This window comes from Habropoda laboriosa, unplaced genomic scaffold (genome assembly GCF_001263275.1).
Source record: "Habropoda laboriosa isolate 0110345459 unplaced genomic scaffold, ASM126327v1 scaffold136, whole genome shotgun sequence".
Classification (NCBI taxonomy): Eukaryota; Metazoa; Arthropoda; class Insecta; order Hymenoptera; family Apidae; genus Habropoda; species Habropoda laboriosa.
Genome location: NW_017100245.1, coordinates 46,115 through 62,689, shown reverse-complemented (window position 1 = coordinate 62,689; position 16,575 = coordinate 46,115). Strand labels below are relative to the sequence as shown.

The 16,575-nt window shown below is 40.3% G+C and overlaps 1 protein-coding gene across 2 annotated transcripts in view; it reads right to left on the bottom strand.

The window, feature by feature from the left end:
- Positions 1–6: 6 nt before the first annotated feature.
- Positions 7–16,575, bottom strand: part of LOC108572149 (RNA-binding protein 24-like) — a 25,975-nt gene continuing 9,406 nt past the window's right edge. The window contains exons 4-6 of one of the 2 annotated variants that reach the window (XM_017934346.1): positions 15,457–15,517; positions 3,229–3,599; positions 7–1,323 (exon numbers count right to left, since the gene is read on the bottom strand). In XM_017934346.1, the coding sequence (XP_017789835.1) occupies positions 1,160–1,323; positions 3,229–3,599; positions 15,457–15,517 (596 nt within the window). In that variant the 3' untranslated portion in view covers positions 7–1,159. The remainder of the gene's footprint in view (positions 1,324–3,228; positions 3,600–15,456; positions 15,518–16,575) is intronic. The other variant, XM_017934347.1, reaches the window with a different exon arrangement.

Here is a 16,575-nt window from a genome sequence, read left to right as displayed (position 1 = left end):
TACGCATCAAGTAGAAAACGTATCGATTCCGACGAACCGAATCTAAATTGATTCTAGACTATACACCTAAATTTTCAAAAGTGTTCGCATCTTCTCGTTCGATATTCAGAAATGGTATGTGTAAAAGTGTGAGAAATCGTGGTTTAACAAATCTTCTTTACTGGAGGATTAACAACTAAAATAGCAGTGACAATGACGATGTAAAAAGAGTATGAAAAATATTCGTCGATACTGGAAGAAACATTTTAACATCCCCAAAAACTTGTCGCCAATTTGATTAAACATCCTTCTAACAATATCAATTCTGAATACAGACCAGTCTTTCAATTCGTCTCAACAATGAGTAATTCTGTCCGCTTGAACGTATCTCAGTTAGCCTTAACTAACACCGTTGCAGAATTCAATCTCGATCAACACTTAATAAAAGTGTACAAAGGATACACGATGTTCCGAAACTGTTCGCGCCTCTACTGAAAGCTTCTATGCCTCACCGTGTTCCATTAGTTATAAATAATCGTAACGCTAGCGATATTACGTCCCGTCTTGTATCTCGAAGTACATTGGCCGAGCGTACCAAGTTTGGCCCTATAAAGGAAAATGTGGAAGAGAAGATTAAGATGGAGAAGATTAGAGGTTAAGTTAAAGTAGAAACCGAAATTGTTGCCCGCTCAAGGACACTATTTCTCCCCTAGCTCCGTCGAGAGACCTGCGTACACGCGTCTTTTCTCGTCGCAATAATACGTCCTCCCTGCGGCATAGTAAATAAGGTTTAACTTTCGATGGCCCTGAGCAGTCGATATATTTGGTCTCTGTTATAGCAAGAAACTGCGAGACAACGATCCTGAGTGGCGCATAATTTGCATCCGCGAAGCTTACTCATTTTCAGTCTCTCGCCCGTGCGTCGATTCCAAATTTAACTTGCGAAAACGCGGAGCGTCGCTCCGAATGGCTGAAACAACGGCTCTTTCGTGCAGCGTGTAATCCTACCGAATAATGCCTAATCCACGGGCAACGAAAGAGGCGGGATCGACGCTAAAATGGGCGAAGAAGACTTGAAATATTCGTGCAGCGGGAATCGAGTTTCGCGCTGTGTGAATTTAGTGCCGCCTGGAACAATTGGCGACGGTGCCGATTTTCTGCCGTGCGATCCATCCGAGTTCTATTGCAATCTTGCTTCCTGAGGTGTCGTTTGATACGGTAGTCCTGGGAAGGCCGCACCCGCCGCTGTTGCAGCCGCGGCTGCGGCTGCTGGCAATCCTGCTGCTGCACCTGGTAGCGTTGCATAGGTATACGGTGTCACGTAACTTGCCGCTGCCGCGTTTGCTGCAAAAAGAAATCAACTGCTCTATGAATTGCTGCGTATGTTTCAGAGCAGGCAATTCTTCGAAGGAAAAGAGAACCTACGTATGTGATCCTACGTATCGAATATTTAACCCTTGTGTCAATAACCAGAATTGTCGTCTACTTCATCGTCCAATTTTAGTAGCTTTCCGATAACAAAGTTCTAAACTTGAGGCAAACACGGACAGGAACTGTGCCGAATAACAACGATCTGGCCGGGTATTTCAATCTCTTAGCTAAGATAACATATTTTAAGTGAGAATTATGCAAGAGGGTACCCGGTTATTGACATGAGGGTTGAAGTGTTGAAAATTTCGTTGAATTGCGTATCTCGTCATTTTCGAGTGAGTACGCATTTCGAGAACTGTAACAGAATTACCTGCGCTTTACATCTTTGAAACATAATTACCGTACAAGAATTTTGGAAAATTCGTATTTCAAACTAATTTTCGAATTCTCTGTTAAAACACTACCATCGCATAGTAAAAGGTTACTGACTACCGTCATCCATAATGACATACTTCCCACCACCACCGTAGACAGCACATCAGAACATTAGCAAAATTTGCATGTCGATCGTGTTGAATGCGAAGCCAACGTAAGCATGCAATATTGCGTTTCCATATTCTTTTCATCGTATGTTGTTATACCGGCAGCAGAACATTCCAGCGCAAATTAAAGAAATCTCTATACAAGCATTCCTCGTATAATCATACTCCTGAGAACGTACGGATAACATAGAAGCAATTGCAGATCATTTTGGAGATAAGATGATTAAAGATAACGAAAAATGTCGCATCACAGAAATTAGAAAAAAAAAAAAAGATTGCAGAAAGTTCTCCTGCTAAATGCAAAGTGCATTACTAATTTTTTTGACAAACGGCATAATTCAGCTTAGATACGTAAAGATTACAGAACATACACTAATTTCAATTTGAAGAAGCGACAGGTGAAACGAGCAGCAAATATCCTCAACAAGATTCCCAGCCGAAAAATACAGCAAAATGTCCTAGCTTTAAAAACTGATAAACTGAGCTCTGAGTAAGATTCTTGCACATAGTTGTAAAGTGAAACTCAGTTAAAAGATTGAAAACAGAAGCATCACTTTGAAAGTGAATAATTAATCTCGCAGTCTTCAAAGTGATATTAATCTTTACTACTTCGTTGCACAAATTCTTCTGCAGCTTTCACGCAGTTTTCTACTAAGAAAGAACACTGCTATCCCTATATATATATATATACGTGAGTTTAGAACAAACAAAAAGAATATAATTGTGAACAATAGTGAACGATTAGTAACGAATGAGTATTTTAGAAACTTTTGTCGAATGGACAAGATTACCTTCGTAAGTAAGGATTTCCTACATTTTCCACGATATTAACCTTTTAGATACGGTACGCCACTGTAGTGGCTTCCGCGGATGGCACCAATTTCGACGGTACGACACTACAGTGACTTTCGTGGATATCATGATTTTGGACGGTATTATACGTTCTTTGCTTCATTTCGCATTTGTTTCGCCTAAACCACATTTCCTGGCAATATCGAAGCTGTCGTTGAAGAGTACACGTGTCAGAGAATCGTCATGAACGGTTTCTGTGCCATCCGCGGCAAGGCGCGCCGTACCTAAAAGGTTTAAAGAAGCGAACGAAAAGAAGATTCGATTCTCAAGAAGAGAAGAATATTACAAATTTCAGAAATGTATGGGAATCTTGCAGGGATTCGTCTTATGAGTACAGCTACTCCACAACGAAACACGTCTCTCTCTCTCTCTTGCTCTCTCTCTTTCTCTCAACCGCGCACGCATTTTCCGTTCATTCCGTCGTTCGCGTATTCGGCTGTTTTTTTTTTTTTTCAATGTGCTTGGTTTTCTAATAATTTTCTACCGTTGCTACGTAGCACGGACGGCAAAAAGGGTGGCAGGAGAGCTTTCTCCAATCGTTGGTGTGCCAGCACCGCAGGGCTGCTGCCGTTGTGCTGGTGGTGGTGGTGTATCAGCCCGTTGCTATCCTTGCTCTGGACACTTTTCAAACACATACCAGCCGCGGCGGCGCTGGTATAAGGATACGCCTCGGCGAAATTGTACGATGTTCCTGGATACGTGGCGGCCGCTGCCGCAACGTTCTGGTACTCGTAGAATTGGGATGCTGCTGCCATCGCCGCTGCGTGGGTTAACTGCGTCGCCGGAAGCGGTACCAAACCACCTGGCGCTGCAGCCGCCAGGTAAGGCGACTGGTACACGTAACCCGGTGGCACCCTGAAATCAAAATCGTCCAACGGTTAGAGTGTCCTGCGACCGATGGCCAACGAAACGTTACTCATACTTCTAAAACCAATAATACTGGTTAACTAATCGTGATGGACTATCAAATTAGAACACTCTAATCCTCACATCGCAAAAGCGTTTAATATTCGACCGGTGTTGATATTATTGGTTATTGCTAATTAGAATCGTTGTTTTCGGCAATGGTACGTGAAATAACTTACCGATCTCTACAAAACTGTTTACACATTTCATGCATTCGGTTTTTGCGTTTCTGTTAAGCTCGACAAGAGGAGCATAAATCTTGTCTCCCGGAGGAAACTAACAATTGTCGCTTCTGCTTCTCTCATACTACCCGCCGTACTTTGTTTCCCCTTTTTAAGAAAGAGACATATACCTCAACACCCGCTACCTTCTATCTCATAATTCCGGAGGAAACATTCTCTCGCGTTCAAAATCTGCAACTCCTTGGGGCATTAGTAATTCCAGCAAAACACAGTTATTGTCTAGATGCAAGAGCCAATAATATCAACCGCTAACGTTGTGCGCAACAACGTTATCCTCAAGGATCGCCGAATCCGACTATCTACCGTTGACGATATCTTGCAAATGTAGTGCTCCCTGTTGCTCTCAACTTCGAAACAGTCCACCAAGATTGCTACACAATCACACTTGCTGTTTTGGTTTCGGTCAATTGAGTTCCTTTGTTTTCCAAACAATCTCTTACCTTGTTCAAGGTAATCAACGGAACTCGATGGACACTGTAAACTTTAACAGTACGTTTCTTTCCGTGTATAGTTAAGGACTGAAGAGAAGAATGAAAGGAGGGGAGTTGGATTCTTACACGTGTGTAGCTGTGTGTATAGCGAGTGTGTTGCACGCGAGCGATGCTTCGCGTGCGGCTAAGTAAAGCGCGAACGCAACCTTGCATATAACCCCCCCATATATTTCTCAATTAAGATAGACGATTATTGGAAAAGCGTTTGGTGCTAACTTTCTCGCATAGATAATGCGGTCGTCGCTAATGGACTCCCCGACTTGATATTACAAGACCGCCGGTATTCGCATTTATATGTCACGATTTTTAATGCAACTCGTGGTACAAGGAAATCGATAAGAAGGCGTTCGTTCATTTTTCCCATTCGTAATTTCATGCGAATATACCACTGTTTCGGGTGAAAAGTTCCACGTGATATGAAACTTTACTCCGCTACAAAACAAACGTTGCTCTCGCCACGTTCTCTACACCGTTCACGTGTACCATTGAAACGATATATCACTCGACAAAAACATGTATTTGTGTATTTGTGTCGTGTCCGTGTGGAAACTGTTCGGTGCACGAGTAAAGGGGAGGGGGGGGATGGGGGGCAGGTGAACGGAAAGCGGCGCGTTATTAAAATGATAACAATGGTGGTATCACTAAGGCGTGACAAAAAATGCGCAACAAATCCAGTAAAAGAAAAAAAAAAGAAAAATCCTCAATGTGTCGGCAAAACAACAGCAAACCAACGACAAACGTGTGTGTGTGTGTGTGTGCGCGCGCGCGCGCGCGTAATGTGTTTGCATGTGACTTTACGAATATAAAGATACTTCTCGGCACACGGCACACGATTACCTAACACCAACGTTAGTACCTAAATTTACAGGCGTAAAGGCGAGATTTCCTATCTAAGACTGTCGCATGCGACACATCAAAAGGCATGCTCCTGTTTTCTCACCGAGTATTTTTGCAACGCGTGCGACTGCGATTCGCCTAGTCTAGCTGCAGACGCATGCGATCGGTCACTATTAGAAATTGCGTTATCGTCGCGAAGAGATATTTTACTTCGGCTAACTTGAATCCGTCGGAATATTTCATTTCGAAGGTACCGATGAATGATTTTGTTATTGGTAAAAGCTGAACAAACTTCCTATTCAAGTCTACTTGGACGTTCCTCCGTGTGTCAGAAAGCATGCGCCACGTCTGATTGCATGTACTTCTCGCAGATAGGAAATCGCGCCTTAAGAAAGAGAAAGAAAAGTGATACGTTCCACAGCAGTGCCTCTGTCTCTGCCTCTTTTCCCTCTTTTTCTTTTCGAACGCGAAAACTCGTCGCCCCGACTCACGTTTCCTTCGAACGTTCTCCAAAATTGTCGCGCGATTAAACCCTCGTAGCACCCTTCCAATTCGATTATCCTCGAAACAGTTAGCGGTAATTTGCAGGTGAACTACGTGACACGAACGACCAGTATCGAACTCGTTCAATTTGTTAATTTCAACTGGTATACGGAATATTAAAGTACAGTAGTTCTTCGATGTTTTAACAGTGACCGCACCATGGCCCGGCTTTGAAATTTCAATTTAAAACCATGCACCTGTTTTTCCCCCCGTATTTTCTTAAAAATAAAAGTATTACTATCTAAAGGCTGTTTCCTATAGTAAATTGACAATCACCTTTCGAAAGAAATATGATTAATTTCGTAACCGGTGATTTGCCCGGATAAGTGTCGGTACGGTTAGTGCTATGATAAATCTTTTCGGTACTCCTTTTGTCGGCACAGTTCCTACGTGTGCAATGCTTGAAACGTTTTCGAAGAATTTTTCATAACAAACAAGTGACTCAGAAATCGCGTTTCTAAAGGACATACAGACACAGGAGACAGCCCTGAACTTTTTAACGGATCGATAATAGCCAGTGTCCAGTCCACGAAGGAAATCAATATGTTGTCCTGTGGCTTCAAACGATAGTTCGTTCGCTTCGTCGAATTAGTGCACACCGCGGCGACATAGAACCTTCGAAAGTCTCTCGACAAACATATGTATGTATGTAGGTGCCACTCAACGTCTCAATTTGTACGTTAAAACTGAAACGGCATTCTAATTCGCACTTAACGCAGAATTGTATCTATTTTTTAAGAAGTGAAGAAACGAAGAGAAACTCGTTAAGTAATTAGAATATCAATAATTCTCCGCTTAAGCGAAGATTTACGCGATAAGCTCTATCGTGGGCGAAGTTTCAAAGTAGTTATCTGTAGGACAGCTGCGATAAACGAAAAATATTAAAAAGAATACGCGTTACACACGATGCGAACGAAAAATTAGCTGCTTCGATCGCCTGGAGATCGGCATTGACGTGCATTAATTGAAATCATGATTTCATACGATAACACTTAACGAAACACGAAAAGAATTACATTTGTGGAATAAAACAAAGGACAAGAGAATCCGGTACAAAAAAAAAAAAAAGAAGGAAGTTGATCGAGTATATTTCAATAGTACAGCGTATTTCGATCGTCAGTTGCGAAAATTCAGCAGAACGACGAGAAAGTTGAAATGATGAAAATGTGGGAAAATCAAATGGAAATAAAGAAAGAATAATCTTGGAACTATTAATCGGAATGTGCAAATAAACGTCACGCGACCGAGCCTAGGATTACGATGCTTTATTACTGTCACACCGCATGCGTAAGAGGACATCACCTGCTATATTTTTTCGTTGGACTGATCGTCTCGAAGATTAGTTTATCGGCGATCGTCGTAAAAATATTACACTTGGCTTGTTACCAGATGGCTACCAGATGCTTTCTCGGGGTACTTGCAGCCAATTTCTCGGTTCTGATAATTTCCCCCCGGCAAGAACTCCACGCCAAGTTTGCGGAAATTAATGGGATATTTAGAGTCGCGTTTATTTCCATGCCTGAATATTTCTGTCTGACCCGAAATGATGGCAAAGTCCTTTGACTTGTAAGTAAAAATCTCCACTTTAATGGATCATTCATGCTCGCTAAGTGCCATTTACATTACTTCTTATTATACGCGCGAATAAAATTCCTCAGAAAATACTGCCCGCTATCCTTTAAAACGACCTTCGATTATAATACGTAGAATAACTGTGAAACTATTTGCTGATATGTAATAAAGTGAAGTCAGTAGCATTGACACACATCCGTAGAAATATATTTCGCTAAAGCTTTCTTAGATAAATACCGAGAATTTTCAAGCATTACACTTGCTGCCCTGTACTTTTATGCTTTACGGTATTACGCTTTTTCCAAGTTGAAGTTCTAAGCGAAGAAGAGTCATAAATATTGAAATATAACAGAACCGGTGTACGATATTTGCATTTTGGGAATCGCAGTCGAAATCTTGGATAAGAATATAAGTTCGCGAAATCACCTCATCTACTCCGGTATGGTCGTTTCTGTTCTTCCATTTTCTGTCGAATTTATCTTGCTGACGCATCTTTGCCGCGGTCTGTGCATTATGGATGGCTCGCGTGTCCTCAACCCCACTGTTTCTACGGTACGCGTTTTTATTTTACTTCCTTCCCTTTATTTCACGATACATATGTACGCACATGCGCGAATTCCATGGTTGCCCATACCTTTAAAGTCTAGCTGCACTTCTGCCAATTAACAAGTCGACCGAGTACACGCGCAAAACAAATTCGATCGTACTGACACAATTTGTCGGTCGTGAGAAAATCGTCACCGTGTATATGACAGATATCTGTGCAACGATGTAACGGACGATTTATTCAAGGTGGCGCTATTGAGCTGTCTGCATATTTAAATATCGAACGAACGAAGAGAGAAAGTTACTTCTTGTGTTTTCCAAGACTTGCATTTGCTGAAATTCTCGTATTATTGTTCCTCGAATTTTTGAAACGGAACGGTAATTGTTATTACGATTTGCCGCGGTATTGGTGGATTTCTGAAAAAAATGAAAATGGCGGTGAATTTAAGCACCGCGCGATAATTATCGGATTGAAATGCGATCGGGAATTCTAACATTTCAGTCGACGCGATGGTATATCAATCAGCGAATAAAGTGACTAATTGCCGTCAACGAGTTCGACGTAATTGTAACGGAATAATTTCCAAGTAATAGCGTCGATCGTCCCGGGACCTTCGTGCCGAAGTGAAGCGGTTATTTTAATGGTCAACGTAATTTTCGCGATGAGAAATTGTCGGCAACACATCACGACGGGACTCGCATAAAACTTTTCATACGATCGATGTAACGTATGGATATACTTATGAGCGAAAAAACACGTTGTACAACTTCTCCCGGGATTAACTACGACCGTCACGTATTGACAATTAAATGAAAAATACCGCCGTTTTTGCTCCACTTCGACCCGATCAGGAGAGATACCAGTAGCGGTATATTTTCTAAACGACAAGAAACGTAAAACGTAAATGTCTGTCTGTACGCGAATTTGACCATCTTTATCATTTCGTCGCACTGTATGCATAAAAGTTATGCGACTCGAAGCGTCTGCGTAATTGTTATGCAACGAAACTATGAACGAGCTGAATGTATATCGCGTAAAGACTTTACTATTTTCAATAACATAGGAAATCATAGGAGATTCTCAAGTCAGACAAATTCTAAATTTTCTTCCGAGTCACTTCGCTGTATACGTCTGACTATTCGAAAATAAAAAAATGTTCAGAAATAAAAGAGGACAAGTGCACGTAGAAAATACGAATTCGTCGCTGAATTTCCTAAGGAAAATCGAAGCGTCAGTGTCATTTTTCATGAAACTGCAAGCTCAAATATTAAAGGATGGTAGACAAGATCAAACGAACGGGAGCTAAAAAGTGTGTGTGCAAAAGAAAGAAGGAGGAGAGAGAGAAAGAGAGAGAGAGAGAGAGAGAGAGAGAGAAGGTCGTGTCTTAGTCATGTGAAGATCTGCATTGCCCTTTCGTGACGGATCTAAGTGACCGCCCTCGATTTCCGACACAAAGTGGCCATGCGCCACGATTAGGATCTCCTGTCTGTACGATGCAACGTGAGGGCCGACGCGTGGACAAAGTTGTTTAATCGTTCCTTTCAGTTCGAGCGTGCACGCACGCTTCTAAGCACTTGCATATGCAAGTATGTAGAATGATCGTTATGAGGTAATATATACGAAGGTTAGAGGGATCTGCAGAAAACCACCGGAACGTCTTGCTTAACTTCGAACTGGTTTAGAAGAAAATAAAAGTATCGTAATTAGCGATCACCGTGATGTGTACTCGTTATACACATTCGAATTTCACGAAGATGCAATTTTTGAAATGACAAATCAGTCTCGTGACCGATTGCAGGTTTTTTCAACAATAAAACGATTGAGAAGTGAAACGTACAATTGCTTGTGATTCCGGCATTATTCAACTCGAACGAAGTAGCCTTAATAAAATAACTATTTTAATAGCACTCTAATTACATTGAACCATTTTCCTGCTTATTTCTTTGTAAGGAAAAAGCAACATATGGAATGCATTAACCCTCCGTGAGCAATCTGGGTCTTCAACGACCCAAAGGAAATTTCACTCCAGTATTTCTTAGAAACGAATTTTCATTCTTATTGTGTAATGTGGTAGAGACTTTGATAAGTATACTAGAATTTCTTGAAATTTTTCGAAAGCTTGAAACGGTGAAAAAATTAGACTTGGACACAAACCACCCAGTTTGCCTGCGAAGGGTTAAGAATTCAATCCCCTGAGATTAATCGTCTTTCGCTATTCTCTGCCAATTCGCAAGCAGAAGATTTCACGCGTGTCAAATGATCGCGCACAATTTGCGCGCGATACCGCGATTCCAGACACTTCCGAGACCTCGAAAATCGTCCCACATAATGTTGTTGAGATCCACGTATACGTGGAAATGTGACGGCACGTGTGCCAGGTGGTCATACCGTAATTTCCCCTTTACCGTGTTTCCGCATTGCGTGTTGATGAGTACCGTACTCTCCTGCGTGTATAGATATACCCGAACACCTGTACATCGCGTGAAATACCTGTGTTCGTGATCGTGAACCCGGTAATGTATGCGTATCGGTATACGCGTGCGTGTGCATGTGTACGTGTAAAGTCAATGCGCAGTGCACAGGCTGTGCGAGCGCCGGCGCCGTGGATAATCCAATGGGATGATCTGCCAATCCTTGGAAAGCAGAACAGACCAATGGTGTCTTCGAGGGTGGTACCTCGACAACTTAATTGTTTCTTTCCTAACACGTTCTTGCTCACCTCTTTTTCCAAGTACCTCGCCAGAACTATTTCGAATGGGAGAATGTAGAGACCCAAAGAATGAAAATAGATACATAGAACGTTAACGCAGAGTGAGCAAATAGACGGAGAAGCCGTCATTTTGTACAGGAGAAAATGGAAACACGAGAACAGTGGAAGATTGTCAATTGCGCAAAAGAAGAAACGGCGTCGCGAACATCTCGGAAAAAATGATTACTCGCCGTAGTTTCCGAGATACCGAAGCCTGCACACCGTGTGTCCAGCAAGCGAAAAATTACGGTTTCGCTGAATGCAGCTTAAAACGCGATGTTCAGGACAGCTCGTTTTACATTGACTTCGAATACCGAATACCGCGGCTACGAAAAAGTACTAAATATCAGAAGCCTATACGGTATTTGTCTTCCGTAAAACGCTATTGTTCTCGCGGAACGAATGACAGCGACAGGCGAAGAAAAGTATCGACAATGAAAATAGAAACAGACATTCTGCACGAACCGCCGGCTATCAATTTCCTTTTCAACGATAATACTTCAACTGCGACAAGCTCATGAATACCTATGATAAAGATATTAACACCACACGTCTAATTTCACATTTATATTTCATTTTCGTAGTCGGTATAAGCATGAGAAATATCGAACTGAAAACTGAAGCAAAAATTTTACATTTAACGTAATCAGTTGAAGATTCCGTGAATTACGGTCTGTTAATTGTTCGTTTCCTCGATTACATTTCAATAATACGTACCGATTAACAGAAAAGCACAGTACCTACTGACATTCTCGATATTGAAGCGAAAAGTAGCAAAGAATTCGAATATCAAACGAAATCCGTTTCGTTTGAAATGTAAATTTGAAAAACACATCTTCGATATTATCCAACGTTTTAATAGTTCGTCTAGCCCGACTTCGCACGAACCAACGAAACTCTTCGCAGAAGTGTCTTGAACGCTAAATTTCCAATGGTTCTGGCAACGATTGTGCCCCGTTCGGTAGTAACGAAGATCTTCAAAGGAGCCGATCAAAGGGAAATAATTCGCTAGGACGAAGGAAAGCAAGTAATAGTATCGGTTGAAATCAGTGGAAATTTTGCGTTAGGAGAGTGCTCGTTGTAAGTTCGGTGAGAAGAGAAGGAACGGTTTTAATTCACGTTACAAGTTCTCTCGTAGGGATTCTCGAGGGAATGGTTCAAACATAGAAGCTGACACGGGGGACAGGTGGATCTAAATAAAGATTGGACCAACGCCAGAATCTCCAAGATGGCCGAACTGAGATGCGAGGCAAGGCAAGGCATGTCGTCGTCGTCATCGTCATCGTCGTCGACGCCGGTCGGTCGTTTCTGATAGCTTACGACACCACGAATTTACTAGCACTGAGAAAACCCTCTCTGACGTACAAAACGTCTCCCTACCGGTGTTGGATTTCACTTTTCAACCTACGTTTCGCTAATTCTAGGACATGTGCTTCGCAATATGGACCTATGATTATACGCTTGGAGTAAACGATACTCTTACCAGTCTGTTTTCACACTAAAAATCCATATCTATATTTACATTCTTACTTAACGAAACATCGCAAGTGACTTCTTTCGAAGATTTTATCCTGCAGAATTTCAAATATAACTGTGATATTAAAAAAAAAAACATATTGAAAAATATGTAATATGAAGTATTTCTTCTCGTGCCTTTTTCTTTTCAAGCAAGTCTTTACCAGAATAAAAAAGTATTCGTATTTTGCGGAAATTATGGAACAGAATAATAAAGAAAAGTGGAGCTAAAGATTATTGAATTTACTCGCATGCCCAACGGGAAAGCAAGCATTTGAAACTGACATTAAGATGAAGAATTATAAAAAAAAATCTCTGCTGAATTCCGAATATTCTGGTCTTTACGTTCACCTTACTTAAATAATGTATCAAGAAATATCTTTATTCGTTCAATGAAAGTTGCACGTTTAGAAACGCGGGGCACGGTCGAGTGCAAAGATACAGTGTTTTTCCAGCAAGTGTGAAGGTTGCGAAAATGCATTTTTATCACGAACAGAGTAAAATTGTTCCAATTGTTGGTAATTGCAGTAATTAATTTAAAATTTCCGTGTATTTTGTCTGTCGATGTTCAACACGGTATACATTTCTTCGGACTTTGCCAGATGATATACGCGTATGTACGTACTGCCATTCTTTTCTTCCAGAACCCAAGGAAATGTGATTAATTTTTCCGTAAGACGAGAGAAGTCGGGGCGTATCTGTCTTCACTTTCTCGGAGAGTTCGTCTCGAAAGAAACGTTATTCTAAACATTTATATTGCTATACAAGTGATCTATAAGAAATGACATTTCCAAGTTCAGATTTTCTTTAATTTTCTAACGACAGGCAGTACACCGTGTTACAATAATGTTCAAAAACCATCACGTACAACACCAAAAAATACAACACCAATAGCGACACCAAGTGTAGTGTAAGCCTTCACCACACACACAAGGTTATTATTATTATAGTGGTTAGCGGAGCTTGTACACTCGGCGAATCTCCGTTTCATCTAAACAAAATTCGTACATCAAATGGTAAATGCGTTAGTAGATATTCTCTCCTCTTAAAATTAAGATGTTCAAACACGTCGATATGCACGCGGCTAAGAGACGGAAAGATAATGATACTGAGAAACGTTACGAGAAACAGTTTTGTTAGTAAAGAGAAAAAAAGAAGAAAAAAAAAAATAGAAATAGAGGGGTCGATACATTTCCGATTCTTTTTAGCGCTTTTCTTTGCACGATTATGCTTTCCAATACCGTTCGATATCTTCACGAATTGCTATGCTGCACCGAAGAATCTGACTAGGCCAAATGAGGCAAAGTACGATAAAATCGATGGCACGATGAAAAATTAATGAACGTTGTCGTGTTTCGCGGCAGTGCGGGTCGATTTCCGGCGAAAAATACGGGAGATCGACCGCTTCGAAGAATCGGTCATATCGTTCACAGTTCAACGAAATTCTACCGCAAATGGTTAATCTCTACTCGTTATTTCACTACATCCCCCCCTCCCTCTTTTGTCGCTTCTTTTTCACTAATCAGGAAAATGATTGACAAGGCGAGCGTTTTGCACGACCATTTTCCAACAAATACACACCATTCGATAAACCGCAATTCCTAAAAGGTCTGCCCCACAACTTCACGAAATAGTAATGATATTCCACGCTAGTTCCAGTTCAAAAGAATAAATATTTACAATCGTCGCTTGTATTATTCTCGTGTGAAACTTTCCAATACGAACGAAATTAATAAAACACGCTGTCGCGATTGTGTCTAGTCTAAATTCCGGTATTTGAAAACTGACGAAGACCCGCCACCAAAAGCAAAACCACAGTGAACAAAAAAAAAAAAAGAAAAGGAAAACTGAAAACAGTGCGCACGAAAACGAATTCAAATTTAGAAAGAAAACCAAATACTTGACGAAACACACTCGACACGGAAAGTAAAATAATGTGAAAAAGAATCCATAAGAAGTGCAATAAAAAAAAAACAAATCTATATAAACCAAGTGAAACGCATTTTGATACTTGCTGACAAATCGACAGCCGACTTTGGAACATATGTAAATGACAAGTGGCGCGTGTGTGCGTACTGCGGAATTTTGAATTTCAACGGAAAACTTGTTACGTTGCTTTGTTATCGTTACCCCGTTCGTTGAAATAACAAGCAACACCGTCACGAATTAGACAATCTCTATTAATGTAAGACCGTACTTACACGTTACGTTACCGTTACTATAATTAATATTAATATTAATATTATTACAATTATTATGATTATGTTGATTAAGAAAAAGAGTGTAAAAGAGTAAAAGACCAAAAAAGTCAAAATCAGTAACAAACAAATCTCTCAGCAACCGCAATCATCATATCACTTCACGTCAACCTCATCAAGAAAGAAGAAACAAAAAACACAACCAAAAAAGTACAGTAGTAGAAGAAGAGGCCGATCCTCGGAAGTCTTTGATTTTGCAGAAATAAATTCGTGGGTACTCATGGCTTCTGATACGTGTGCGTGTGCCGCGTTCTTTCTTTCTCCCTCCCTCTCTTTTTCATCGATTGTAAATATCTCTGCCCCTCCTTTCTGTCTCATTTTTTCACATTTTTTCGTTTCGTGTCTGACTCTTTCCATTCATCTCTCTTTACATGTTTTTTTTTTTTTTTATTTGCTCTCCTTAGAACAGCCCATGGCGCTCTCAAGGATCTCGAAAAGGGAATTCGCTGCTTGCTCCCTTACGCGCACGCGTCAGGATGCTGAAACGTTATATATAGTCTGCCTTTAAAAAAATATTCACAACATTATCAAAACCGAAACCGTCAAGCGAGTACCTTCATTCACGACTCTCAAGTATGTACTTTTTTCTTTTTTTTTTCTATCGACTTCTTGCGGTTTTTCGGTTCCCTAAAATTGTCCCCCTTTTTTTTTTCTCTCTCATAACATGGCAAACAAAGGTTGTGCAAAAAATCGGAGAAAAATTCTTTGGAATGTATATATATATACCTTTCTCCCTAATTTTTGTATCAAAGTACAATTGTAATTATTGCACGCTGTTAAAAAATCGTTTGAAAAATATCACCAAAGTGCCGTGAAAAAATATACTGAATGGACTGAATACTCAAAACTGAACAATCATTGGATCTCATTGATTTCTCGTTTTGGTAATAATCGCATTTTATTGTAAATTGAAAATTCAATCTCTATTACGGGTATATGCTTGCGAGGACTTCCCTTGACTCACGCTATTTTTTTTTTTTTTTTTTAATAACTACAATTGCAACATCTATGTTTTTAATATTACTCGACAAATCACATCAACGTGGACTTACCCATATTGGCCAGGAAGAACTGCGGGGTACCCAGCTCGAATACCAGCAGCGAACGGGAATGCTGAAATCATAAACAATTCGGAGTCAATCCTATTTACGTTTCTAATGGCCAGCCCTGAACTCGAGCACCCGTGTTCGTGTAAATCGAACATCCTGTTCGTTCGAATACCTTTACATATTCGCTTCTATCTAGTCTACGCGAGAATATTTTTTCGCATTACTCACAATAGACTGCAGCAGATGTACTTTGTGTTTCAGAGTAGATTTGCAATTAAAGAAGAAATTGTACAGTTTTATGAAGGTATGCTAAATTTTCTACAATCTTAAAAGAATTATTATCAGAAACGTATTTATCAGATGAGCCACTTTTTTTCCAGTGGTATAAGTCCATTTATTCTTATATTGAGATATTTAAGGGTTTGAAATTGAACGAATTAAACAGTATTCTGTTTCTACAATTGTAAACATGTTAAATTTTATTATGTGATAATAATTATTAATATTGCTAGAGAAAACCAAGGCTTTTCAGCTATAAATGGAAAGCATATTTGTGCAATAACATTTAACAGTTAAACTTCTTTTGGTGAGTTCATGAGGATATTGTAGTGTATTGATTTTGTTATTACAAATATGAAAAGAAGACATCCATGTTTGGCTGAAACTAGCCTTAACTCGTTCTTTTCAAAATTGGACTTATACCACTAAGAGTGGAGCACTTAAAATTCAACACGATCTTCTATGTTCACCGGTTATTGCAGCAAACAGAATCATTAAAAGATTTAACAATTCTTTAACTTCAGTTACAGTGAAACAACTGTAAAGTGTAGCATAAAATGCGCTTTCCATCAAAGCATACATTATGACGCAGGATACATTCGAAATGGCCATACATTACGCAAGAAATATGTTAGAGTTGTCAAAAGTATCTCAGAATGGAAAAGGGACATGCGCTAAGGGTATTAGTAGACATAAAAGTAAGGAAAGCAGAATATTAACCCTTTCGCGACTAGCGCCGGTTATATCCGGCATCCACTAAATGCTTCACACTGTCCAGCGCCGGTTATATCCGGCATCCGCTAAATGCTTCACACTGGCTAGCGCCGGTTATATCCGGCATCC